The sequence below is a fragment of the Hemiscyllium ocellatum genome, chromosome 16, assembly GCF_020745735.1.
Source record: "Hemiscyllium ocellatum isolate sHemOce1 chromosome 16, sHemOce1.pat.X.cur, whole genome shotgun sequence".
Taxonomy (NCBI): domain Eukaryota; kingdom Metazoa; phylum Chordata; class Chondrichthyes; order Orectolobiformes; family Hemiscylliidae; genus Hemiscyllium; species Hemiscyllium ocellatum.
Genome location: NC_083416.1, coordinates 2,615,836 through 2,643,161, shown reverse-complemented (window position 1 = coordinate 2,643,161; position 27,326 = coordinate 2,615,836). Strand labels below are relative to the sequence as shown.

Genomic DNA, 27,326 nt, shown 5'->3' with positions numbered 1-27,326 from the left:
AGTTACAGGACAGGTAATGGAGCCAATCGGGGAGAAACTGCTGGCAGTCACGGAGCTATGTTAGTGTTAGTGTCAACCCCCTTTTAATTAGATCATCCCGCTCGAAATCGTTAGCACAAGGGGTTTTTTTTAGACCGAATCAGACATTGCCCGGAACGCATATGGATTGTTGTGTGTCCTGCAGACCAACCCTGGATCTAGGGGATTGAGTTTCCTGGGGCGGGGGAGAGACCGAGACCTGCTGCCGGACTTTCTCAAGCGCTCCTTGATCTCTCGCACCAGTGTCCGGCGGGAGCCATGTTCCAGCCCACGGCCAAGAGATGCTTCACCATCGAGGCTCTGGTGGGTAAAGACAACACCTCGGCCCTAGGGGATGAGCCCCTGCGCCCCACCGCTCTCAGATACGCCGACTCGGTGCACGCCGCCCCCTTTGCAAGTGGTTTCCCGAACGCCGGCAGGACTCTCTACAGCAGCCCCGAGCTCCTGTTCCCTGAGCCGGTGACACATGCGGCCAGCCCCGCTCTGTCGATGCACCCGGGGAATCCGCACCATCTCCCTGCACAGTCTTTCTTTGCGCCGCAACAGAGAGAGGCGCTGAGCTTCTACCCCTGGGTGCTGAGGAACAGATACCTGGGTCACAGATTTCAAGGTAAATTTCAACATCTTACAGGTTAAGCCAACAAAGTTTCGGGCCAGCGACGTTGCAAAGAGGCGTAAAATGTTAAACTGCTTTCCAGAATCTTAGTCAAATCTCCGTCCCTCACTCCCTGTGTCTCGGAGTTTCAGTTTTAAATATCCGGTGTCAAAGTTTGAAAAAATCCAGCCAGTTTTGCAAGGTGGAACCTTCAACAATACATGCGCGTGCTTTTTTTGGGGGGAGGGAAGATTTCCTGATTTTAAAATATATATATTCAAAATGACAAATAATTAAAATACGAGGCAGGCTAAAATAGTGTTTAATATCTGTTTGACACAAGCAGAAATAGTATTTAATTTCTGCTCAATAGGATTGGACTAAAGGAAAGTGGGTGAAATCCCTGGTCCAGTTCAAACTGAAGCTGAGTTCAAAACGTAACGTTGCATCAAAGATTAAATGTTCTGGGGCTGGTTGAAAAAGCCCAGGTGGAGATGGTTTTGCAGGATTCAGGGACACGGCGGATGAAGCGGGAGAACTGCGGCGCCTCCCAGTTGTAGGTGCCCTCATTCCCAGCTGCCGCTGCTGCAGTGTCTCGGGAGCGGTTTGATGGTTTGAATCTGAGGGGATCAGGTCGGCAGGGCGCCTCTGATCCATCTCCCTCTCGGTAGGAAGGTGCCGGTCGGATGTAAAACGCCACAGAGCAACAAGCCAGCAGTGAAAACATAGAGAGTATAAAATGTTTCTAATATGGTTCTGTGGACAAAGTCAGAAATCACGGGACACCAGATTCCAGTCCCATCTGTTTATGTGAAATCCTTTGAAAGCAGGCTCCGAAAGCTTGTGATTTCAACTAAACCTGCTTGGTTTAGGCGATAACTTGTGACTTCTGAATTTGTCCACCCCAATCCAATACCGGCCCTTCCACATTCCGGGAAGGAATTCATCCTTTTTTTTATATATACAAAGTGACTACATTACAGCCTCGAATGATAAAGAGGCCCGTATTAATTATTAAAAGCAACGTCGACGGGTAAGTTTTTTGTTTTAGAAGTTTAGTTCTGTGCTGTTAATTGTAACCTGGATCACGGTTGGGCTACGATAAAAATGCTGTTTTAATATACATTCTTATTCCAGGGCTTGTTAGTGGCTTGGAATCTCCAGGTTCTGTAAGTCTGCCTTTTAGCCGATGCACATCAGATGGAGGTTAAATTCGAACCCTTTTTCTGTTGCATTGTCAAAGACTAGAACAGGGCAGAAGGGGGTTGTTAAACCGCCAACCCACTGAGATTATTTACCCAGTAGGCATGGTCTCAGTATCTTCACAATCAGTAACACGTTTATTTATATAAAAAAAACAAATCACATCAGCAATTACTGTGTAAGTGATCATAGCATAATGTTTTTCAACTGCAACCTTTTTAAACAGTTCCCGTCTAGAATTTATACACAAAAAATCTACTTAGCCTGGAAACAGTTTACACAGATGTACCCCTCTTAACAAAATACGCTGCTAATGCTTTGCTGTGAAAACAGTGATCTGCGGGACTTTAAACAACAAACTCTCTCTTAGTTCGATCAGGTTAAAACCACAATTTACTGAACTCCCCAAGTAACGCACACATCCACTCACCAAGTTGTATAAAGCCACTGCTGACATTTCACACCGAAAGATTGAATTCCTAGCTAACAGCTTGAATCCGCGGATATTTAAAATTGGCCTCTGTTTGTGTACTATAGCATTTGATTTCTATGAGAAGTAATACAGCAAGGTTTATATAATGCGGCGGTGCTGCCGTTTAACACTCTGATAGGGACAGGAATCAGAGAGATACGGGCCAAACGGGGCAAGTGGGACTTGTTTAATTTGGGATGGATGAGTTGGGCCGAAGGGTCTGTTTCCAGCTGTAGGACTCTATAATGTTAACATGTGGGACCTTTGTTGCTCCAAGTTTTTCCTTTATGGAATTTTGCATTTATATTTTGTGAATATACAGACATTAAAAAGGAATGGAAGGTGTAAAGCCTCCTTCCCCAATATGATAGTAACCGGTTCCTTAAGAGGTGTGAGTTCAAACTGAAGAAACCGTGCATTTGCAGGAGCGACGGTTGAAACGTGTAAACTTAGTCCGAAATTCTGGCTACTCTTTGGGCCATTAGGTTAGGTGTCAGGGCAAAATGGGGGGATAGAATGAGACGTGGTGGCTGGGTTCGAACGGGAACTGCGTGTAGGTGGGTCGTGGACAACGGAACCGGTTTTAAAAAATAGACAGTAAAAACCGAAAACAAAACCAGCGGATGCTGTAAATCAGAAGCAAAACAAAAACCCCAAATTGCTGGAAAAGTCCTGTAGGTGTGGCGGCATCTGTGGGGAGAAGTCAGATTTTTTGTTAAAGATTCGTTGACCCTGTTAATCTGTGTGGGAAGGTTTGAGATTATTGCAGTTCAAAACAAGATAAATCTTCGGTCACCCACTGGATTACTTTAATTGTACCGTAATAAATTAAAATGTTGACTCCGATTAAAATAGTAAATTCATCTCAAGCGTTACACAGAATAAAACAAAAACACGATCCTTTGTAGGGCCCTTGCTCATCGCAGACTGGGGACTGTATGGGGACTGAGTGTCCAGAAAGTGTATATTACAGGCCGTGTGTGCATGTTACAGTGTGCACTGCAGTCAATTGCATCTTAGACCATACATAATAGACTGATCGTGCCGAGTATATTTACACGTTGTATAGACCATGTTACCAAGAATACGACATATACATGCAAAGTTAGAAAGCGTGTCGCAAACATATCAGCCTCACTGATAGGAAGCTAGATTCATGGCGAACGTGACTATGACTTGAAAAAAAACTGCATTCCGCGTGTGGAAGGAATATTACAGATTATGTAAACACTTCCCTTGAAGCCTATACAGAGTGTCCTACAGACCTGTCAATGATTTTAAAATGGTGAGCGCGGCGGTGCGTGTACCTCGCTGACTATATCGTCTTCCAAAACTAAGCGCAATTACTGCATTCAAATCTATTGAAATATAACCTTATAGCTTCCGACATAAGACCAGCAGACATAGCAACAGGACTAGACCATTATCGAGCCTCCTCCACCATCCAGTAAGATTGTGATTGACCTGATAATCCTCAACTCCACTTTTCTGTGTTTTTTTACTCATTAAACTCGAGTCCCTTACTGATTAAAAATCTCTCTCTCTCAGCCTTGAATATACTTAATGTTCTTGAACGTACTCTGAGTTCTGTGGTCACGATCCAACTGGGCAGCTCTCTGCGGTAAAGAAATTGCACAGACTCACTCTCATCTCCGAGAATAAATGCTTCATCATCTCTTTCTTAAGTGTGAGACCCTTTGGTCTGACATAACTACAACATACATTTAGAGTGTTTGATAGATTTGTTGTAGTGCTTATATGAAGAAATAATTGTCCAATATTCATCTACATTTCCTGAAATTGCATTTACTGAACGCAGTCTATTAAACCAGTTAACAGTGCCAATTTAATCGGAGAAAATTCATCGCAAGTTACAGCATAGAGATCATTCTAACAACTCTTTAAAAAGGGCGCTGGAAGCTTGCTTTACATCATTAACCCCATGATTTGCACAAATATTTCACATTTGCAACATATGCAAATTGCTGATGTCTTATCGAAGGAAAAGCATCCTTATAAAAAAGATGACCTCATTGTTTTTGTAGGGCAGTTGATTAACCCAGACCGAGAGTACTTGGAGAACTACAGTTGGTGCATGTGTGATAGTTTATGTGATTTGCACAGGTCATGTATTTAAACACACACATGACACTGTAGGTAACTGTAGCAAACCATTGGTCATTAGTAGGCCATAAAACCGACCTTCTGTTACCGAGCACGCAGTGTGCCATCACATACCGTAAACTCTGCGAACTTCTTGTTATGAATAAGATGCAAACGACAGTCATGAAAGAACTTCCGCAATATAAATACTATGCAAAGATGGCTTTAAAAATATAACTGTAAAGTCATTTCTAAGAAATTATATTCCTACAATTTCATTTGATATTTATTTTTAACCCTTCTTGATTTTTTTCCCCTCCGTTATAAGATCTGAAAGTCTTTGTCTGAAATGTTTTGCAGATGATAATAACATTCGGGGAACATTTTCACTAAAACGATTATTGAAAGTTTCTTACACTTGTTCCTTTTAGTAACTCGATGGTTTCAAAATGTCTACGCTCTAAAAGTGAATCTGTATAATATGCTGATTAGTTGAGATGCAACAGGATAAGTTACATTATATAACTTCCAGTAGGGCTCTTGTGGTGCTGTGGTAGTATCCATATCTCTGGGCCAGAAGGTTTGGATTCAGTTTTGAAAGTGTGTCATAACTGGTTAATTGGAATTGTTTTTTCCAATGTTACTGCGTAAATATTTCTAATGGAAACAATAAATGTAGCGTTATTGATAACAATGTAGATGAGTAACCGCAATATCTTTTTTGTTACATTTTATCAGGATCGAGAACACAAAAAAGCTATTAATTTATAGAAGGCAATTGAGCTTATTTACAGGAATGTGTGCAATGACATATCTAGAAACTATAATCAAGACCAGTTGTTCAACATATCAAGAGTCTATCTATGAAGGGTATGGGGGTAATAATTTAATATGGCCAATCAGAGGCTGAGATAAAAAACTAGGAAAACGTATTCGTACAGACGTTTATTAGAGCATTGAGATACAAAGTCATTATTAATGGCTTATAGGAAAAGGAGAGAAATTTTTAAAAAAACCAAAAAGAGAGATCAGGACTGTGAGCTTGTTTTAGTAAAAGGTCAGTCACGACAGAGATTGCTGAATGGGCTCCTTCAGAAGTATATCCTTCAGTGTTTCTAAAAGCGCCGGGATGTTTTATCGTGGAATATGGTTTTGATGACTGCTTTGAGTTTCTTCCTTGATAATTTTCCTGAAGCTGTCGCTGTTTATAGAATGCATGTCTTGAGGCACTGCCCTGAGAATTTGGAACCTCTTTGTTTGAATTGGTGCCCCAATTGAGGAAAATGTTCATACTCCTGGGAGTAATGGTTCAAGCATGTGTTCACTTAAGAAATAACCATTTAGCCACACTTCCTCGGATTGTGAGGACATTAAAGAAATAATCCTAAACTACGAATTAAGAAAAAAAAAGCAGTTTCCACCATGAGGAATTTTTAAGCATGAATTTGAATGGAACGTAATGAGCACTGTTTAGTTAACTGTGGCACAGGTATGCATTTTGTTTATAAACAGGAATCAAGGTGTCAATTATGGCAGAACAAATTCACCTGTCTGCCTTCATTGAATAGTAATCTCTTATAAACAACTCTGTAATCCAGAGCAAAACAATTCTAGGTAGAGCAATAGTCACTTTATATAAAACTAGCAGCAGTACTGGATCATCATAGTTAATGAGCCCAGCATTTGGAGTCAGTCCTAACTTGTCCTAAAACCCCTGTCACAAAATATCTTAGCAAAACCATCAAAACCTAAAATGCCCATACAAACTGAAAATACAATCAAGGGAGAAATTAAAAATTTATGTCTTCTATTCGACCAAGTATTTCCAAGAAAACTATTATGGACCATTTACAGAATTAGACAACATATACCTTAAATCAGATAAATTGAAAACACACCACCTTTCCCAATCCTTTAATTGATGCAAAGCAAAGGTTCACACTGGATAAGAGTCAGATTTTTTTTCCAAAGTACTGTCAATGTGGAAACTTGATTTAACAACCGCACATTCTTTTTAATTCTCCTCTTCAACACATAACATACTGTTCATGCCTTCTACATCAAATCAAAAAAAGATTCCAAGTTGGTCTGGTCATTGCCTGACCTGCATCAGGTGTTTGGAGGTGAATAAGCTTCAGTTGCAATATTTAGATTAACAGCTGGGAAATTAGCTAGAGTTCACCTTCCTGAAGTTCGTGTGATTGGCTATCAGGTGGCATCAGAATTGGGCTTCACTGTTACGGTCTTCTGTAGTTGGAAAATGTGCAGATTCACTTCAAGGATCACACCGGATTAATGACTGCATGGGTGAGGCAGTGTACAGCATGATGTCCTAACAGAATGTTAACACTCAGGAGAGAACAGAAAAGAGAGTGGAACACTTATGAGAAAAAGAATGTTCAGCAAATAATTTTGGAAGCATGGCAAGATGATTGTTGATTTATGGTTCGTGTTCATTCGCTATTTGATTAAGTGGTATTGCTCAGTTTTATGGTTAACAACACAAATAAACTATATTTCAATTTTTATTCAAAGAATGATATCCTGTCACTACCTATACATGACTACATGGACACTAAAAGCAATATGCTGCACTCTTTTTTAATCACAGCAAAAAAATTAGTTAAGCAATATATAAAGTAAACAAATATGCTGTGGTTACTTGTCTGTTCAGTATTGCTCTTATGCTTGTATTTCCCCTGAGCCGTGTTAAGCAAAATACATTAGGATGGATACATCGGGGCCAGGAGCAGACAGGTGGGACTAGTTTAGTTTGTGATTATGGTTAGCATGGATTGGTTGGATTGAAGGGCCTGTTTTCATGCTGTATGACTTTATGACTCTGTAACAATTGAAAAGAATTGAAACCAAAATGCTGACTTTTGCATGTCAGCATTCTGTCAGTTTCATTAGCAATAAGTGCACGCAGAACTCTATAAAGTTTCTATACTCAAATTGAGAGGTGAATATTTTACTGCAACTCAGATCTGTGGTTACTGAACTTACTTAAGGAAAAATAATCAAATAATAGTGGCAGAAGTGAAAGGTAATCAGTGTGTTCTTTTGAATCAGAATCCCTACAGTGTGGAAACAAGCCCTTTGGCCCAACAATCCACACTGACCTTCCAAAGAGTAACCCACCCAGAGCCATTCCCATACCCTATATCTACCCTTGACTAATATAGCTAGCCTACACATCCATGAACACTATGGGCAATTTAGCATGGCCAATTCACCCAACTTGCACATCTTTAGACTATGGGAGGAAACCAGTACAAACGCAGGGAGAATGTGCAAACTCCACAGACAGTTGCCTGAGGCTGGAATCAACCTGGATCCCAGACACTGTGAGGCAGCAGTGCTCACCACTGAGCCACCATGCTTGACAGAAGAGCTGCATTTACCCAGAAGCAAATGACACCACGATGTTATAAAATAGAGAAGAGAAGTACATTTAGTATAAGAGCCTTAGAATTCACAAATTCACACAAAACTAGCCCAAGAAGTGTGTTGACAGCAAGTAGGGCAACCGTATAGTGAAGCTTAGAATATTCTGAGAAAGGATCAGCTGTCTGGAATGTCGGCCAACACCAATGGAGGTCTGCATTCCACCTGAAGAAATCTTCAGCAGCCAATAATTTACCTTTCAGCCCTCTAATGTTTTCTTTACAACACAGTTGAAGAATGTATAAACTGCTTAAAACTTAAGAATTTTATTCATGTATGGATGATTATGGTTGATATGTGTCTGTCTTTTATGTTCTCTGACATTTCCATGCTGGTTGTATAAATGTCGTAATTTTAAATAGTTGAAGGAGAGGCTTACCATGTGGAACATAGCCACTGTTGAAAATTAAAGGATGCAGAAAGTGTTCCACTTGTCCCTACAACCTGTTCTGAAACATCTGAACCAGAAATGATGCTTTTTATTTGTTAGAGTTGCTGCAATTTCAGTATCTTTAGAAGTTGTAGCTATGGTTATTTGAGCAGGACTATATTATACTTGTTTTTATTTCAAAAATAAACTTTATTCATAAAGAAAAGAGTCACATACACAGCTTGGTTCTGTACAGTAGCCTATCAAGGATACAAACAAACATTCAACCTGGCCGATCAAACAAGTCAAAGGCTTCCCTTACTTGAAGCAGACGATATATAGTTGTTGTTAATACCAACAGAACAGATAACTTTAAATTACTGGGCACAAGTATTGATATTGCTCTTCAATTGTTATCTGAAACCATTCTTCAAAGAAGTCATGACTGTATTTTGGTCTTCAATGAAAGCCTGCAAATAAATAAGCATGACAAATGTATCTCATGAGCTTTTGCCTTGTATAATTGAAGTCTCTACAGATATCACATGGCCAATGGCCGTTTACACTTCAGGCAATTATTATTCTTTATCATTATTCAGGGCAAGAAGTCTGTCTGCACATTGCACCCTCCCGCACTATCCAGACAACTTTCAGTGCAATATGGAAGGTGATACATGACTTCTCCATCGTAGATGCTGCATCAGTCTATGCTGGTTAAAACAATCTCACTTTGACTTGTTTTCCCAATCAACTTAAGATCAACAGACAATTAATTCTCAGCCACACCACTCCTATCCTTCCCTTACTTATCGTTAGTAGATCATCCCAATCTTCCTTCTCAATCATCAGCTCTTAGTAATGCACAGACCGTTGCTGTCTACTTTGCATAAGATCATTGTTGTGTTGTATTGTTCCAGAGTGACTGGAGAATAACTGGAAAGCAATACAGACAACATCGTGAATAAATAAGCACATTTATCTACATCCTGTTAAAAGTAGTTCTAAAATATAGTATCAAGAATCAGTGCATAATCCCTCTGTCCAATGATGTTTGATAATTAATATAACTGCTGAGGTCCTGAACAAAATTACAGGTACTTGTTGCTAAGGAATGTGTTGTTTTACTTTTCAGTATCGATGCTTTGTTTCAGTTCTACAACCTCTGTTTAAATGCAAGTTAAAGCATAAAGGCATCAAGAAACTGATGGAATCTTTTGGTGTATGGAAATTTATTCCTGCAGTATACTCTCTCCCTCTCTCACCATGACATGTATACTGTAATTTTCAAATTCTTGTGTTATTTAATTCTCGCATCCTTGCTAACACTTCATTTCTGTCAGTGCAGTGTTTTCCAAAGGTTTCAAACACCATACCTAGCTTGATGTTTGCCCGAGTCCACTCCTGTTATTTTGCTGTACCACGTCTTTATTCCAACCTTTTAAACCTCATTCCAGCCTCCAGCAGCTAATCGGTGCATTGACACCACTCCCTTCTGTCAATCAGGCATTTTCCTCAAAATCAGGGGAGAACACCTCCACCCAGCAGCTCACATTCCCCTCAGATCTAGGATTCCAGAATCGAGCTGATACAGTGGGGACTGCACTCGCTTCTCGGAAACGTCCACTGTCTAACTGAATCCCCGATGGGCCCATTCCGGGAAAGCGGGTCCGAGTTTTAAAGGTGTCTGATTGTGTCTGAGTGCCGCCCTTGACTGTTTTTGTCATCTTGCTGATGGGGAAATGGAAGTCTCAGATATAGTGACCAGCACACCTTCGTCAGGCAGGTTCTAATTATTGAGAAATTGCCACGCTTCCACCCGATGTCGAGAATGGAATGTACTATTGAAAGGCCAACGCACTCCTGCCGTGATTCCTTTTGCTGAGTCTATACTTGCCCTGGAAGCAGTTTGATTAAGTAAAAAAGAAGTAATGACTTGGCTGGTATATCCTACTTTAAAACAAAACACCCTAACAGAATCAAACTTTGCGCTACACTTCTGGTTTTGTTCACATCTTCTCTGTGTCTGCGATTGGTTTAAAACAAAAGGTGCTCTATCGAACAGGTGTTGGTTGTATACAGAATGTGATTGTGCGGAATAATGTGCAAATTAGAGTATAGATCAAAAATGAGAGCTCTGTAGGGTAACAAACACAACATTGCAAAAACAGACAGCAGAGATTATGATGTGTATAATAGTCACATCTAGCTCTAACCCCAGACCTAACCCCGAGACTAGAACCATCCCCATTCTCAGATACGAGAACCAATCCCAACCACGGATTCTAGAACCGCCCCCAATCATGGACAGTAGAATCAATCCCCTAACTTTAGACTCTACAACCACCCCCCACCACAAACACTAAAACCCATCCTGAACCCTTCTCTGTTTAAACCACTCTGTAAGCCCAAACTTTAAAGCCCAACCCTAAAATCAAAATCAACTGTTGAACACAACCCATTTCCTTACTGTGGCGCTAAACACCAGAGTTTCCGCTAACCGCAAATCAAGGCTAACAGAGTCTAGACAAGGATCTCGTTTTCCCGGTACCGTCACCACAATCTCAACGCAGCGCTGAGGACTTTAACCGAGATAGTTCTGAACTCAAAAACTGTCACGTAACTTAGAGGTCGAGCCATATCCATTACCCCTGAACATGAGAGTGTGGCTTGTATCAAACTTAGACCCAAAATAAGGTAACAGTTTCTGGTCCTCCTCACTGTGGCGGTGATGTTGTTGATTAAATGGGAACGCTGCCAATATCAGTGTTCTTTTTCCTTTCCCTTTCAGTGTGAATTTTGTTGGCACATTGCAGTTTAATCGTGTTTAATTACACTGCGCATATCTAATATATAACACCTATACCCGCACTGCAACGGCTCAGATATTAATAACTATACAAATAAACCCCATCTTCCCAGCCATTCTTATTTAATATTTAATTATTTTGCTGCAAGAAAAATACTAATGGTTGGAGCATATTCGTTTCTGTGTCATTGATCTGGTAACTGTAACAAAGTGCCTCGATAATAAAGTTAATGTTTTTTTATTGAAAGTTTGTCATAGCATTTTGAAATCAGGTATAACTTGGGGGAGGAGAAAGTGAGGACTGCAGGTCAGAAACTGAGATCAGAGTCGAGAGTGTGGTGCTGGAAAAGCACAGCAGGTCAGGCAGCATCCGAGGAGCAGGAGAGTCGACGTTTCGAGTAAGAGCCCTTCATCAGGAGATGCCCGACACGTCGATTTTACCTGCTCCTCAGATGCTGCCTGACCTGCTGTGCTTTTCCACCAGCACTCTCTCGACTCTAACTTGGGCGATTTAAGTCAGTGCTGTTCCTCAGCATTGAGCGAAGTGCAGACCCAAGGAAATTCGCGATCATATCCGCTTAGCTGCGCCAAATTGAGTCAGCGTTGTCATTATTCAGAGTGGAGTCGTACCTGAAAGGGACATTACTTTTTTCCATAGAACACTGGGGTGATGTACTCTTGTTGAAAATGTGTTGCTGGAAAAGCGCAGCAGGTCAGGCAGCATCCAAGGAACAGGAGATTCGATGTTTCAGGTTTCCTGAAGAAGGGCTTATGCCTGAAACATTGAATCTCCTGCTCCTTGGATGCTGCCTGACCTGCTGCGCTTTTCCAGCAACACATTTTCAGCTCTGATCTCCAGCATCTGCAGACCTCACTTTCTCCTGATGTACTCTTGTTAACAGGCCTGCCATTGATGATGGTGTGGAACGGTTTGAGGTAATACATTTAAAGGAACACACGCCTTGGCACAGAAATGAACCATATTGACTAAAGTGCGGTTTCTGTTCCAGTTTGTGAAGGTGCAGTGGGAGCAGCCCCAATATTCTTCAGAGGCAAAGGTTAAACAAAGACACTGAAGCAGTGATTGCAATTGCTCTTATCCCTGGTTACTTTTTGTTTGTTTCTGTTCCTAGGTAGTGAAGGGGGAGCCGAGGGTTTACTCCTCCACGGCCCGTTCACCAGAAAACCCAAACGGATTCGGACGGCCTTCTCTCCTTCCCAGCTCCTGAGGTTAGAGAGAGCCTTCGAGAAAAATCACTACGTGGTGGGAGCCGAGCGGAAACAATTAGCGAATAGCCTGTGCCTCACAGAAACCCAGGTAAGCATGTCGAATAGACAGCTGGGTAGAGAGCTGCAGAGATATGAGAGTTTGGCAGGAAGGAGCATGGGCCGCGGCTCTGACAGTCATGTTTTTATGCAGCGATTTGTGATTCAGCTAAAGGGGTTCTGCCAGCTCACTCACAAGGGAATGGATATTTAGTTGAAAATGAACACTTGGCGGGATGGAGGGCACGGAGCTGTGCCTGATTGGGTAATCCTCTGTCAGACCTATCACGACGGGCCGAACACTCCCTTTCTGGGGTGTAATTCTGCGCAAAACGAAACGTGAAACAGTTTCTCTCCGCGTGAGAGGACAGGAATAAGAAGCTGGGGTCTGTAAGCAGCTCAAAATCTGCTGTTGTTTAAACCAATCAAGTGACATGCAGCCGAATATAATAAAATCCAGATATATCGATGCGATTCGTTAATCGGGGGAGCTTGTTCGCGGCTAATTCAAGGGATATTTGTGTGAATACCCGAACCGTTCAGAAGCAATGTTCACGAGGAGAGAGAGAGGGGCGATACATAGACAAAGCTAACACGCAGAGAGAAGCGTGACAGCTCTCTGTCAACACGTCAGGCAGCGAGGTTTCTATTCCATCACTTTATTACCTGGGCAACTGAGGTCTTTAAAACTGCTGGATCTCCCGCCGAGAGAGAGAGAGAGAGAGAGAGAGAAATCAAAATCTGACTCAGAGGGGCAGCTCAGATGAAAGTTCGAGAAAGGAAGGTGTATCCTGTTTATTCAGAAACAGTGTGTCGCTATAAAAGACAAATGACATGCAAGCGGTAATAAATGGAACATTCTGTCGCCATGTGTGTCTGTTGCTGCAGACACACATCTTGCGATCATTGTGCCATCCCCATACTCAGTCTGGTGTAAAATGGAAACTATCACATTTTACTAATGTAGGAGGTGGCATACCCCAAAATAAGAACATTGCAACAAACAAAAAATGAACATACCTGAATTATTCGTTTCTCACTAAAGACCAAATATTAAAGAACGCATATTCTAAAAAGGTTAGAGTTAGATGTGGACCCCGAGAATTCCACAGCGCTGACAAAAGCGATGTCAATGTTTATCAGATGGGTTGGCGTCTGGACAGGCTGCATATGAACAAACCCATGTGTTAGAATGTACTCCTCAGTCTATTTAAACAGCGATTCCTCAACAAGGTCTGAGTCAAAACTGCAATGTGATAAAGTGATCCAAAAGGAGGAGAAGTTGCAGAAGGCGCTAATGTGTAAATAGACTGGGTACAGCATTGCAATACTTGAGTGAAGTGGGTGCTGGAATATTCAGTGTGTTGAGCACTGTAAACATGGGTAATCAGGAGGGTTGTCTTCAGACTGCTCGGTAAAATACTTAGTTTATATGTTCTCTGCACAGGGAGTGGGTGGGATGGGAAGGTTTACTTCATTTGAATCGAATACAGCCGTTGATTTGCACCTGGTATTCTGCTTAGTACAATGTGGTCTGACTCGTTAGGACTTTGTTTAGTGAAAGGGTTGGAGAACAGAGGGACCTAGGGGTGCAGGTACATAATTCTGTGAAGTTTGAATCACATGCAGACAGAGTGGATGAAGAGGCATTTGACACACGTCCTCATTGTTCAATCTTTTGAGTTGGGAAGTCATATTGAGGTTGTACAGGACATTGGTGAGGCCTGTTCTGGAATACTGTGCCCAGTTCTGGTCTCCCTGTTATAGGAAGGAAATCATTAACCTGGAGAGGGTTCAGAAGAGCTTTACCAGGATGTTGCTGGAATGGAAGGTTTGAGTAATGAAGGCTGGACAGGCTGGGACTTGTTTTCACTGAAGTGCAGGGGGTTGAGAGGTGACCTGAGAAATTTATAAAATAGATGAGTATAAATAGAGTTAACGGTAGTTGTCCTTTCCCTGGGGTGGAGGATTTAAAGACAAGGGGGCACATTTTTCAGACGAATGGTGAAAGATTTTTTAAAAAGACACGATGTGCAATTTCTTTTTACACAGAGGGTGGTTCGTGTGTGGAATGAACTTCCTGAGGAAGTGGTGGGTGTGGGTACAGTGACAATGTTGAAAAGACATTTGGGCAAGTACATGGATAGGAAAGGGTTGGAGGGATATGGGCCAGGAGCAGGGTAGGTGGGGCGAATCTAGTTTGGGATTATGGTCGGCATGGACTGGTTGGGCCGAAGGGTCTGTTGCCGTGCTATATGATTCTAAGCGACGATTGTTGATGAGATTACTACATTGGTCATTAACTAGTGACAGCTACCTGGTCAGATGTAAATATTGCTTTAAATAGGTAACTACCATAATTCTACAATTGTAATTGGATCGAATCGTGGCCGTGTATTTTGTCCCTTGCAACTCAAGGATATCAAATGAGCTAGTATATGGACCGACCGACATTGCTGTCAGTCCTAGGCAGGGAGCATCAACTGAGGTAAAAACCTTGATTCAGGCTGTGATTTTGAAAGCGATATCCCCTGCACAGTGAAAGGTAGCTGCACCAAAAACGTTGAAATCACGGCCCTTCAGTATTAAGATGCCAATATTCATTATTTACCCATTAACTTCTGTTGATAAACAGAGCCTGACATTAACGCAGCAAACCACCCTCACCCCCTAAAAGGAGGCACCACCAGGTTTAATGTTAAAAACCAAAGGGGAGTTGAAGTCAGTTTCAGGCGCTTTTGAGCGGTTTTACGGTCGTGATCGAATGGAAAGCAGAGGTTTGACCACGCAGTTCCGACACACACACTCACAATGGACTGTATTTCTCTATCGGGGTGGAATAGGTAAGGCGAGACCGTATATCAAAAGATACACCCCCCCCCCCCACCCCCATTACACACACACATACACACACACTCTTTTTCTCTCGGCGATTTGTTTACATTGTTGTCGGCTCCTGTAGTAATTTCATGGACACAATTTGCGCTATTGATCGCAGCTTTCTGATGCAAGGTCCACGATTAAATTAAACGCTACGCGCCTTGTCAAAAGGATGTAAGCTGGTTTTGACCAGTTTCTGTGGGCGAGTGGAATAATTCAGAAACTCCACATAAAGTTCTGTGCAAACAGTAACCAATCCCCACGACAGAATCCTGCTTCGACTGCACTTCCAGAAGCCTTACTGGGCAATAAAACCCAAAATGGTGCCAGGGTCTGAATTGGGAGGATTCGTTGTTTAGTTTAGCAAGAAAATATCATTCAAATGGAACACAAATTCATCGTTAAATGAATCGTTAATTCATCCACATGGATGTTGCCGTGTACAGAGATTTCCGAAAAGCCTTTCTCTCACATACAAAGCCAAAACGATTCCTATGGACAGCAACATGAAGCCAAGAGAGAACAGCAGGAATGTACAGATTCAAACATACAGACCGTAAGATGTAGAAGTGGAACTAAACTATCGGGCCCTTCGAAAGGGCCCTGGCATTTAAAGAGGTCTTGGTTGATCTGAGACACACACGTATACATATAAATACATTGACGCACACACATTGATATAAATTGACACACACAGACACAGAGACACACTGATATAAGTTGACACACACATAAACCCACAGACACACTGATATAAATACATTGACACACACCGACACACTGATATAAATACATTGACACACTCAGACCCACAGACACACTGATATAAATTGACACACACCGACACACTGATATAAATACATTGACACACACAGACACACTGATATAAATACATTTACACACACAGACCCACACTCTGATATAAATACATTGACACACTCAGACCCACAGACACACTGATATAAATACATTGACACACTCAGACCCACAGACACACTGATATAAATACATTTACACACACAGACCCACACTCTGATATAAATACATTGACACACTCAGACCCACAGACACACTGATATAAATACATTGACACACTCAGACCCATAAATGCAGATATAAATGACGCAGACACATAAGGGGAGGCAGTGGTCTAATGATATTGTCACTAAACTGTTATTCCAAAGATCCAGGGAATGTGCTGGTGTCTCCGGTTCAATTAAAGCAATACAAGAATTGGAAGTCGAATGATGACTGTGAATCCATTGTTGGTTGTCCGAAATCCATCTGGTTCACTCATGTCCTTTAGGGAGGGAATTTGCTCTCCATACCTGGTCTGAGCTACAGACCCACAGTAATGTGATTAATTGTTAACTGCCTTCTGGATGGTCTAGGCAGTGATACCCTCATCCAGATAAAAAACTAAATTAAATACATCAATATTCACAGACTTATACACACACAGAGAGACGTACATACATTGTAACAGACAAATATAAATACATTGAAGAAGTCAGACCCATTGACAGAAATGAGGTGCAGATGTAGCAACAGCTCACACAGGTAAAGAATCTCATTGACTCACACATCCCTCGATATAAACACAGGCACAGCATCCATTGACTCTCTCACACAGCGAGGTGAGATGGAACCACACCAAAGTCCCTCACATAAAGCCCACAGACAGCACAGATCCATATTCCGGATGGTAGAAACGCACGGTCTCAGAAATACAGACCCATAAACACAAGCACACACATACACAGGCTCAGGGAGAGAAATCTCTTCCAGGTCCAGAACCACAGCTGCACTCCATTTCATTCACATTACTCCCGAAACTGGAACCAGGTGAATTAACTGACATTTGGAGGATGTAAATGTGCAACGTACAAGTTGAAAAACAACGTATTTTGTTGTAATATTATGTCGGAAATAGACAATTTTGCGTTGAACGCTTGAATTGCAGAGCTGGAATTCGGATTGTTTAGGATTGACAGAGAAACCCAGGTTTAGCGGCAGTTTACTCCTTTCTATAAATATATTTATTCTGGATAGATCGTTTTTTTTCCAGTTGCATGATACTAACTGGAAATCAAATCAGTTCGCATGGTTGTGGAAGAGGCGAGATCGGTTCACTTCAGTCATTCCAACCCCAATGTTGCGTTTCCCCTTCAATCTCAATTCCAATTTTCAGTGGTTAGGACGGATCAAGCACGCTTCTGACAATAGATTTTACTTTGTGTCCACGTAATTCAAATCTAACCATTGGTCTATCAACATTTCCTTATAATTTATTTGTTAGTTAATTGTAGAATAGTTTTCCCTACATTAGAACCGGGGGAAACGAATCGTGACGGTTTATAATATTATGAGGTGAACATCCGCTTTAGGAAGGACAAGCAAAGATTGTACAAATTGTCCTGGAGGGAGGCATTGTTTTCTAATTACTAAGTCGAGTTAAGAATGATGAGAATAGAAAATATAACCCGGCTATACACACAGCAATGAAGAAAGACACCTTTTGCTCGATGCGGTTTCCGTGTTAGTGGGGATTGTACAAGTTTTGGTGAAATAGTATTATGGGCTATTCCTTTAATCGGTGCAGACTGTGAGTCCGCCCAGTAACAGACCAAAGTAACGTGGCGTCTCTCATGCGGCAGATTTGACATTAGGAATACAGATGATCGGGCAAGCTTGGGAAACGCTAGATTTAAAGAAGCGACTCCAGGGTGGGAGAGAAACAGCAACATATTGTCCTGGGCATGGCTGTGGATGAGCCACTTGTACAGACTACCCTGGTCTGTTGTTAGGATACCTCTGGTGACGGAAGATGCATGGTGCAAGTTTTGATTCCTTTTCTGCCCAGTTTGGTTAGGGAAGGTAAAGTGTTGTGAGTCTTTATTAAAACGCAAACAAACATTACAGGGTATATTATAATATCAATCTCTTGCAACGCAGCACAGTGGCTCAGTGGTTAGCACTGCTGCCTCAGCGCAGGGACCTGAGTTCAATTCCCGCCTCGGGCAGCTGTCTGTGTGGAGTTTGCACATTCTCCCCGTGTCTGTGTGGGTTTCCTCCGGGTGCTCCAGTTTCCTCCCACAGTCCAAAGATGGGCAGATTGGCCACGCCAAATTGCCCTTAGCGTAGGTGCATTAGTCAGGGGTAAATGTAGGGGATTTGGTCTGGGTTGATTGCTCTTCGGAGGGTCAGTGTGGGGCCGAAGGGCCTGTTTCCACACTGTAGGCAATGTAATCTAATCTTAAAGTCTGTATTGTTGAAGCATTTTGTGGCACAGATCTTGAATTAGCCTCTAAACAGACAGATTCATTCCAAACTCTGTGAAATTTACATGGTGTAGAATATAATGCAGTCAAATCACCACGGTCTGTCCCCAAACTGTAATGTTTTGTTGTAATATACTGAATTATACTGATTCTTTAGTTCAAGATTTCGACCAGTTAGTCAAATAATCACCATTCAGCTGACCTAAGGTCAATGCTGCATTACTTTGGGAACGAAAATAGTTCAAATACCACTTTGCACAGGATTCCTGCGTGACATCAGAGCAAAAGTGTACAAGGAGTTTATACAGTTCAGGAGCTCTCTCTCCACGCTGTCTTGCAGCGTTCATTTCAGGGTTTACAATCTTTAGCACTAATATTCGCTCCATATTTGTCAGACATTGTCCAGATAGAGTCCTCCCGCCGGGAGATTGGACGCGGGAAGCTGAATTGTCCAGATAATGTTTGCTTCTTGGACCGGGCCGTTAGAGCAATATTTCCGGGAGAACTGACTCTTTTTGAAGTTTTAAAATGATTTCATCCAGCTTTTTTCTTTCCTCTCTGAGGCAAGTCTAAATTAACAAAGGGATGAAATCCACCAGGATGTTCAAACAAGACCAGCAGATACAATGATGCAGAGCCAGGAAGTAAAATGTGGATGAATTTAGCCCCATTTGGGGGTGAGGAATGTAGATGCGTATCCGCGCGGAAAGGGTGAGTCCATTCACCTGGGCGCTAGCAGCCTCAGAGATCAGAGGCCCCGAGGATCGGTTCCCCTGTACACTGCTGTTACTCTGAGGTGTGGAATTTCAAAGCCACATCAGCTAAAGCGCTGAGCTGGTTCGGACTGGGTTAACTCTGGGGCTGGGGGCTGGGGGCTGGGGGCTGGGCCGGGGATTCAAAGAACTTCTCGGCGGAGTGTGTGAAATAAGGATCTATTCTGTAATGAAAGTAAGACGGAGATGTGGCTAATCCCCTTCTCTATTCACTTGAAGTAATGGTAATGTGCCCGTCTTCAAACAACGCGCTGGGTTCCCTACAATTCAATTTCTTTAGAAGGCGGACACTGTGGATTGGTGAGGGGGTGGGGGATGTGGATGAATAGAATAAAGCGGAGTTAAAAAGGCATAGAGGTGGGGGGAGTGGGTGGGGGGTGTAGTTTTGGTAGGGTTTGACGGAAAATCAACTAGGACATTCCGCGTGTCGGGAAAGAGTATTATTAATGAAGGTTGAACATAGACCAGGTTCCTTGTCAAAGCTCACTCTGAGCACTCGGTATTGCTTCACTGTTGGCCCTCGCTAATGCTTCCAATCTGGCCTTCTGTCTAACTGCAACCCAGTCCAGCCTCCCCTGGACTAAGGCAGCCTTTAGCAAATTGATGTGAATTCCGTCCAAGCGGCGTTCACCCTGAAGTCTCACCGCCACTCACCATCACAGAGGCTATATTCACTCACTCAATTGCCCCAAAGTGACCCCCAGCGACAAGGCACACGGCCATCCAACATTTCCCTCAGTGGAAAATAAAATGTTATTTACACGAGAATAGTGCAGCTATGTTCCAGATACCGTGCACCCGGGAAAGACTCACCACGTGCCTCAAGTATGTCTCAAATTGGTCACTCAATCCCTGATTAACATGTCATTATACATCAGACATACCGATCTGTCTTTAGTAATAAACGATAAATCCTTTCCAAATAATTAAGGCACACCGCGGCGTTTTGCTCTGATGTTTGGTCCCCATCATGCAGTTTGGGGAAATTGCGGTCGGTAATTTTGTTCCATTGTATTTGAGAAAGTCGGAAGCAGCAGAATTTATGAGAGGGGTGAGTCTCACTAACTGGTTCCTTTTGGGTATTTGAAAGGGTTAATCTCTTCAGGTAAACGACCAGGTAAAATACAGGATTAACTCGGCCCTGAATAGATTTGGAAACACTGTACTGAATGCATCCTGTCCCGAAGGTGCTCTTTGTTCATTGGTTAACGCTTGGGACAAACTGCTTCAACTCAAATCGTTCAAGTCAGCTGGAGAGGCCTTTAACTTCAACCTGACGCACGCACAAAGAATTCAAACCAAAAGTAGCGGCTGTTTGCAAGAGTTTCCAGCCCCGCTATAACACAGTCACCATTTTCCGATCATTCCCGATTGTTTATCTCAGTAAGGGCCCGCTACACCATCACCTCCCTCCTTGGGAAGTTGCTTTACTATGTCGCACGAAAGACATCGTGCGGGGGGTTTTTCGTTTTGGTAAGGATTTTGTTGGCGAGGTTTTAGGCAGCATTAAACGGTGACCAAGCATTTAGATTGAAACACCACTCAGTAGTGCGCTGATTTACTCCACAACCTGTGTTTACTTTAAAGCCAACAGGCAGGGCACTATCACACGGGTTATATACCCAGCAGGAAAACACAAACGGTCCAGGGTCGACCCTTCCAGGCTCAGTCAGGTCACGGGTGAGTCCAATACTCAGAGACAGGGGTTTGTCCTATTTAAAACTAAACTGGCCTGTGTTCATCATGTTGAATATTCCCCGGCTCACTATTTTCAGTGATGATCATAACCGGGTGTTGATGTGCAAATGAAGCAGAAAACATGTCTGTTTGCTATTAATTAAAATGTACTTGCGGGGCCTGAGTGAGGTGTTTGTACAGAAGGTAAATGATATTTCTGCTTCAAGAAAGCTGCTGAGTCTAGCGAGGCTCCGTTTGTTGTTGTCACAATTTAGCACCGAGTTTCCGGGAGGCCGGGACTGGAGGGCAGTCCAATTACTTCACAGAATCCAACACCCGGATTGATATGTGACACAAACAAGTCAATCTGGAATCATTTCTCAGTTGATTGGGAATGACGCCGAGGCTGTGGTTTTCAACTCTGAGGCGCGAGAGGAATTGCGAACGACTATCGGGAACGATGGGATCGATCGACAGGATTCATAATGGACAAGGAGGCAACTTTCTGAGGGAGGGTCAGTCCAGGGCCAGGTGGGCTGGAGCGAGGTGCGGGGTGGAAGAGGCGACTTTTTTAATAGATTTTTTTTATTGAAAAGATGATTTTTAAAAAAAATTACAGAAGTATTACAAGCAAGTATAAACACCAATATAAGATTAAATAAATACGAAAAAAATAATAACCGAAATGACAAACGAAAAAACATGTTTAGCTTCGTCTTACCCAGGATGCCCATGACTGTGTCAAAGACTGATTAACCTCCTCATAACCCTCTCCCTGAATCCTGGTCATCTCTTTTTACCCTCCTGATATTCCCAGCTCTTGTTCTAGTTGTTGGTTATGTATCTTGCCCTGATCTACTCCGTGTAGACAACCCAGGCAATCGCCATCAACTTGTAAATCTGAGGAAGGGTCACCGGATACGTTAAGTCTGATTCCTCCCCATTGATGCTGCCAGACCTGCTGAGCGTTTCCAGCAATTTCTAATCTCTGTAAATCTCTGTCCGCCGGCGATTCCCGCCTCGCCTCTCCCAGGTCACTGTGGCTCATCCGCCGACCTGTGGTTGCGGGCAGCGGGGTGGGCATGTTCCTGGGCACCGGGAATGAGAAATCGGTGAAAGCTTTCAGTCTCGGCAAGGACAGACAAGGATGTGAAATGAGGTGACGTGCCTGAAGACCAGGAGATGGAGTGAAAATCTTTCCAGTGGGGAGAGAGTGAACACGGGGATCTTAGAACATGTGTTCCCCCATTAGGGCAGCATCGCAAGTTTCCTGTTGTTGGACTTGGAGCGGAGAGGGATTTGCACTGGCGCTCAGTACATGATGGCTTGTCAGAGTGTGAGGGTGGAGGGTGAAGGACGGCAGGTTTCCTCTCCTGAACGAAAACTAGTTATTTAAAAATGTATATCTGTGACAATCCAGTTGCATCACTGGTCATTGTTACAGAGACCAGCACTGTGTTCCAGAACGGGCACTTTAATGTAAATCCCTCCAGCTGCTAAGGTAACTATTTAGAAACGTTTCTAGAAAGTGACAGTGAGGAGTGCAGATAATGGAGATCAGAGTCGAGTGTGGTGCTGGAAAAGCACAGCAGGTCAGGCAGCATCCGAGGAGCAGATTAATTTAGAAACATGACCGTCGTTCTAATTAACTTGGTCAATTCGAATTAATAATCGCACTTTTATCACAGAATCCCTACAGTGTGGGACGCAGGCCATTCGGCCCATCGAGTCCACACCAACCCTCCGAACAGCATCCCGCCTAGACCCACACTCCTACTGTATCATTCTGCATTTCTCATGAATGGTTGACCTAACCTGCGCTTCAAGGGACAACTTAGGATGGCCAATCCACCCAAGCAGCACACCCTCGTGGCTGTGGGGAGGGAATCCACACAGACACGGGCAGAATGTGCAAACTCCACGCAGTTAATCGCCTGAATGCGGAATCGAACCCAGGCCTGTACAGCAGTGCTAGCCAATGAGCCACCGTACTGCCTCTCGTTTCATTTCCTCTGATTGTCGAAACTCATTCAATAAAGTGAGCCATTTAGCTCCATATTTATAAGGGAAACAGGCGATTTCGGATCAATAGCAACATCGATGGTCCCGAATCGATTTGGATGTGTAAAGCAATTAACCTTAATACCGAATTACTGGCTGGTCACTTGAACAGTATCTAAGCACCGTCAGTAGAATCGATTTCATGATCATGTGAGAGATAGTGAAATAATTAGAACACATTTTAGTCCGATCAGGTATGAGATAGCCCACGGCTGCCGCAGATGGGACTCGAATCCTGGCCCTACCAGCGGGGACTCTACCGCAGCGCTACACGAAGATAATGATTGCTTAAAAAAATCACACAACACCAGGTTATAGTCCAACAGGTTGATTTGGAAGCACTAGCTTTTGAAGCGACGCTCTTTTATCCAGTAGTTGTAGGAATCACCTGGTGAAGGAGTGAAAGCGCTTCCAGTAAACCTGCTGGAATATAACTTGGTGTTGCGCGATTTTTAAAACTTTGTCCACCCCATTCCAACACTGGCACCTCCAAATCATCATCATTGCCGAGTGAGGCATTGTGCTTTAGTGATTAGCATCCCTCGACCTTCGTGTCCCACCTCACGGTCTAGAGTAGCCAATGGAGGTAACCAAATTCCTCCTGCTGGGTGTAGGGTGTGTGGCCGGAAAAAGGGGAGTCTTCAGGATAACCTGGTCAGCACGGGATCTTGACTCCCTCTGAGCACTCAGCGTGAGGAGAAAGGAAAACACGGACTGGTGTGGCCCTGAGACTGATTCACGAAAGGGAACTCCTGTCAGAACAAGAGGATTGACAGCTTGATATTGCAATTAAAATAAAACTGAGAACAAAAGTGTAGGTCGAAGGAATTGTCTGGATGTGGGAATGGAAGGTTTGAGTTCTAAAGATAGGCTGGAAGGTAGGAGGGTGAGAGGTGACCTGATCAAGTTTATAACATAATCAGGGGTATAGATAGAGTTAATGGTAGTTATCGTTTCCCTAGGATGGGGGATTTCAAGACGAGGGACGCATTTTTAAGGTGAGAGGAGAGGGATTTTGAAAAGATATGAGGGGCAATTATTTTACACAGAGGATGGTTCGTGTGTGGATGAACTTCCGGAGGAAGTGGGTACAATTACAAAGTTTAAAAGGCATTTGGAGAAGTCCGTGAATAGGAAAGGATATGGGCCAGGAGCAGGCAGGTGGGACTAATTTAGTTTAGGATTATGTTCAGCATGGACTGGTTGGGCCGAATGGTCTGTATCAGTGCTGAATGACTCTGTGACTCTGACTTTTTATGGTCTGTTTAGACCCTGATTGAGGAAGTGGTTTGAGACAAGGCATTCCCAGTAGCGTGATGAGATGGATTACTTCGTTCAGGGAAAGTGGAATTATTCCAGGAGTGAGGGATGTGGAGAGGAATCCCCGAGGCCTAGACGTTTAAACCTAAAACATTACCCTTCATTTTCATCAATGATTTGGGACAAGGCTATGTCCTAGCAGGTCTATCTGCTGCTCGATAGGTAACACTTACTGAGGTGACATTGAGGGCCCAGACGGTTAGCCAGAATAGAAACATGAGAGGGGGGTCAGATAAGACAGAGAGCATCAGAAAGGGCCGAGGAATGGTACAACACACCATCTCTGACAAATAACGGAGTGGAAATAAATGTTTCAGGGTGGCTCAGAGAGGCGGAGGACTGGGACAGGGGAAGATTGTGGCAGCAACAATGACATGGAAGCCATGTTGGGAAGGAGTCACAACGGGCAATCATTCCCCAGCCTCTCTGAGGTCAGAGGGAAGGGCTTGTCCTTGAAAAATGCTGTTTATCCATCAACCAGCAGAGTTACAAACCAGCTAAGGGGCTTAGTCAGCTGGCTGTGTCTGTCTGGGATCTGACTCCAGCTTCATTGGCTGGAAACACCGTTTGGGGCACCCTGCTGTAACAAACGCAGGAACCAACGTAAATCATTTCTAAAAAGCGCGGGAAACAACTGAGCAGAGGGGTTCAGGAAGGACCCCCCCCAGTCTGTAAATGTTGGTGGACGGGGAAAGGCTGTTCAGGGTGTGGGCGGCATGGTGGCTCAGTGGTTGGCACTGCTGCCTCACAGGGACCCGGGTTCGATTCCACCATCGGGTGTCTGTTGGAGTTTACACATTCTCCCCTTATCGGCGCGGGTTGCCTCCCACAGTCTAAAGATGCGCAGGTTAGGGTGGGTTGGGGAAAATTGCACCATTCTGTGCAGGTTACGTGCATTAGTCAGGGGTAAATAGGTCTGGGTGGGTTACTCTGAGGAGGGCCGCTGTGGGCTTGTTGGGCCGAATGGCCTGTTTCCCCACTGTAGGGATCCTATAGGGAGAGGGCGGACAGTGAAATCTCCATAAGGCACACGGGTCAAACTGGGGAGGTAATGAGGAAAATGGAATTCACCAACAACGTTTTGTGAAAGGGACAAGAGATCTGTTAGAATATCAACCCAAAGTCAGAAACAGCCAATGGGAGGCCGGGGGATCCTTTCAGTCTATAAAACAATGACCAGTTCATACTGAAAGGATTGCGTATCTTCCGGAACCCAGGCGCGGGGGAGGGGGTTTGTGATTGGATGGCAAGGAAACCTGAGAAGGTGAGGCTACCCGAGGAAAGTTGAGTCCTGATTGATGATAGGTTGGGAATGGACAGTTGTGACTGCTGTTTTCAAGAGAGTCAGGCTCGGCGCTGGCCAGCAGTCAGGTCGAGAGTGTGTTGCTGGAAAAGCACAGCAGGTCAGGCAGCATCCCAGCAGCAGCAGAGTCGACATAAACCTTCATCGGGATTCTCCTGCTCCTCGGACGCTGCCCGACCTGCCGCGTTTTTCCAGCAACACACTCTCGACTCTGACTTCCAGCATCTGCAGTCCTCACTCTCGCCCTGACAACAGCAGAGAGGTAATGGGGGGGGGGGGGGGGAGGGGAACCGATCCATCGTATGCAGAGTTTGAATGTTTCCAAAGAGTCACCGAATCAGTCCCGGGGTGAAGAGGCAACTTAGAGAGATCTCACCGCCAGGACAGGACAGCGATGACCATTAGAAACGGGCAAAGCCAGTCTCTGCAGAGGGGTCACTGGACTCGAAACATTAACTCTGACTCTCTTTGCACAGCCGCTGCCTGACCCGCTGAGTTTCTCCAGCAATTTCCGTTTTTGTGACAAACCAAGGAAGAATTGCTGGGGAATCAAGTCCGGCAGCATCTGTGGAGAGGGAAACCGAGTTAACGTTTCTAGAAGGAAAGGTTCTAGAAAGACTGGCAAACATAACTCTCTCTGTCTCTCTCCCCACAGTCCTACTGAGTTCCTCCACATTGGTCCCGAGGAGATCTTTAAGGGGGAGACCTCCTCAGTTGGGAACACAATTCAGGGGTCTGACCAGTTTTCCGTTTCTCTCGCCAGGTGAAAGTCTGGTTTCAGAACAGAAGGACAAAATACAAGCGGCAGAAACTGGAGGAGGAGAGCCCGGAAACACAGCAGAAACGGAAAGGCACACAGCACGTCAACAGATGGAGAATGGCCACCAGACAAACTAGCCCAGAGGACATTGATGTCATTTCAGAAGATTAGAGGCAGTTTGGACAGAGACAGCGACACACAGCCCTCAGTATAATTCGTGCAATGGCCACACCCTGCAGCTGAGTCCATGGACTGGATCATGGAACGGAAAATAAATCTATAAATATATTCAACACGTTTTATTCTAGTGGCCCACGGGTGGAGCTAAGGAACCCACTTCCAATCAACTCATAGGAGACAAGATGGACTTTTGACAAAATGCTTCAAACGTGTGATTATACTTTAATTAAAAGGAATATTTGTTTTTTTTTAAATGTTCGATTGCATCAATTTGAAGCCGGTCTGTCCTCACTGGAAATGACCTTCGGATTATGGGGGCGGGTGATAGAGCGAATCCCCCCGCCAGGCCGCTCGCTGTACCCAGGGAATTTCAATGCTTCTCAGACGGATTTGATTAAAGGTGACCAAGAGCAGCCAGCGTCCGCGGCCACAGCTACGGGGATGGTAACTTTTTTCACGTTTTAGGTCGGAGGATTTATAAAGGGAATCAAATAAAGTTGCCCCCGTTATACCCCCCCCACCCGCCGCGAGGCGTCCGGAGCACACGGAGAGTGTGAATGAGAAAGACTCATTGAAATAAAAATGTTTCTACGGGTTTGCGAACAGAGGAAAGGTCGGACGGTCGATAGGAGTTTAGCTCCAAGATCTTCGTGTAAATAAAAGACACCACGTGGATTCTGTTCCTTGACGTCTTGTTGTCCTCTCCCCACCCCCCCGATCCGTTTTATAATGGTCTTCGTTGTCGATTGTATATAAATGTCTCACCAATGGCGTGTCTGTACCACAGAAT

The 27,326-nt window shown here is 43.8% G+C and overlaps 1 protein-coding gene across 1 annotated transcript; it reads left to right on the top strand.

Annotated features, from left to right (window-relative positions):
- On the top strand, nt 1–27,326 carry emx3 (empty spiracles homeobox 3). Its single transcript, XM_060836665.1, has 3 exons — nt 1–649; nt 12,169–12,353; nt 26,360–27,326. Exons 1-3 carry the CDS (start codon nt 298–300, stop codon nt 26,525–26,527), a joined length of 705 nt encoding a protein of 234 aa, XP_060692648.1. The 5' UTR covers nt 1–297; the 3' UTR covers nt 26,528–27,326.

Excerpts from the sequence above, each read along its gene's own strand:
- emx3 (XM_060836665.1), top strand. The coding sequence starts at position 298 with ATGTTCCAGCCCACGGCCAAGAGATGCTTCACCATCGAGGCTCTGGTG. Across the intron at positions 650-12,168 it reads CCTGGGTCACAGATTTCAAG|GTAGTGAAGGGGGAGCCGAG; the intron begins GTAAATTTCAAC and ends TTCTGTTCCTAG. Across the intron at positions 12,354-26,359 it reads TGTGCCTCACAGAAACCCAG|GTGAAAGTCTGGTTTCAGAA; the intron begins GTAAGCATGTCG and ends TTCTCTCGCCAG.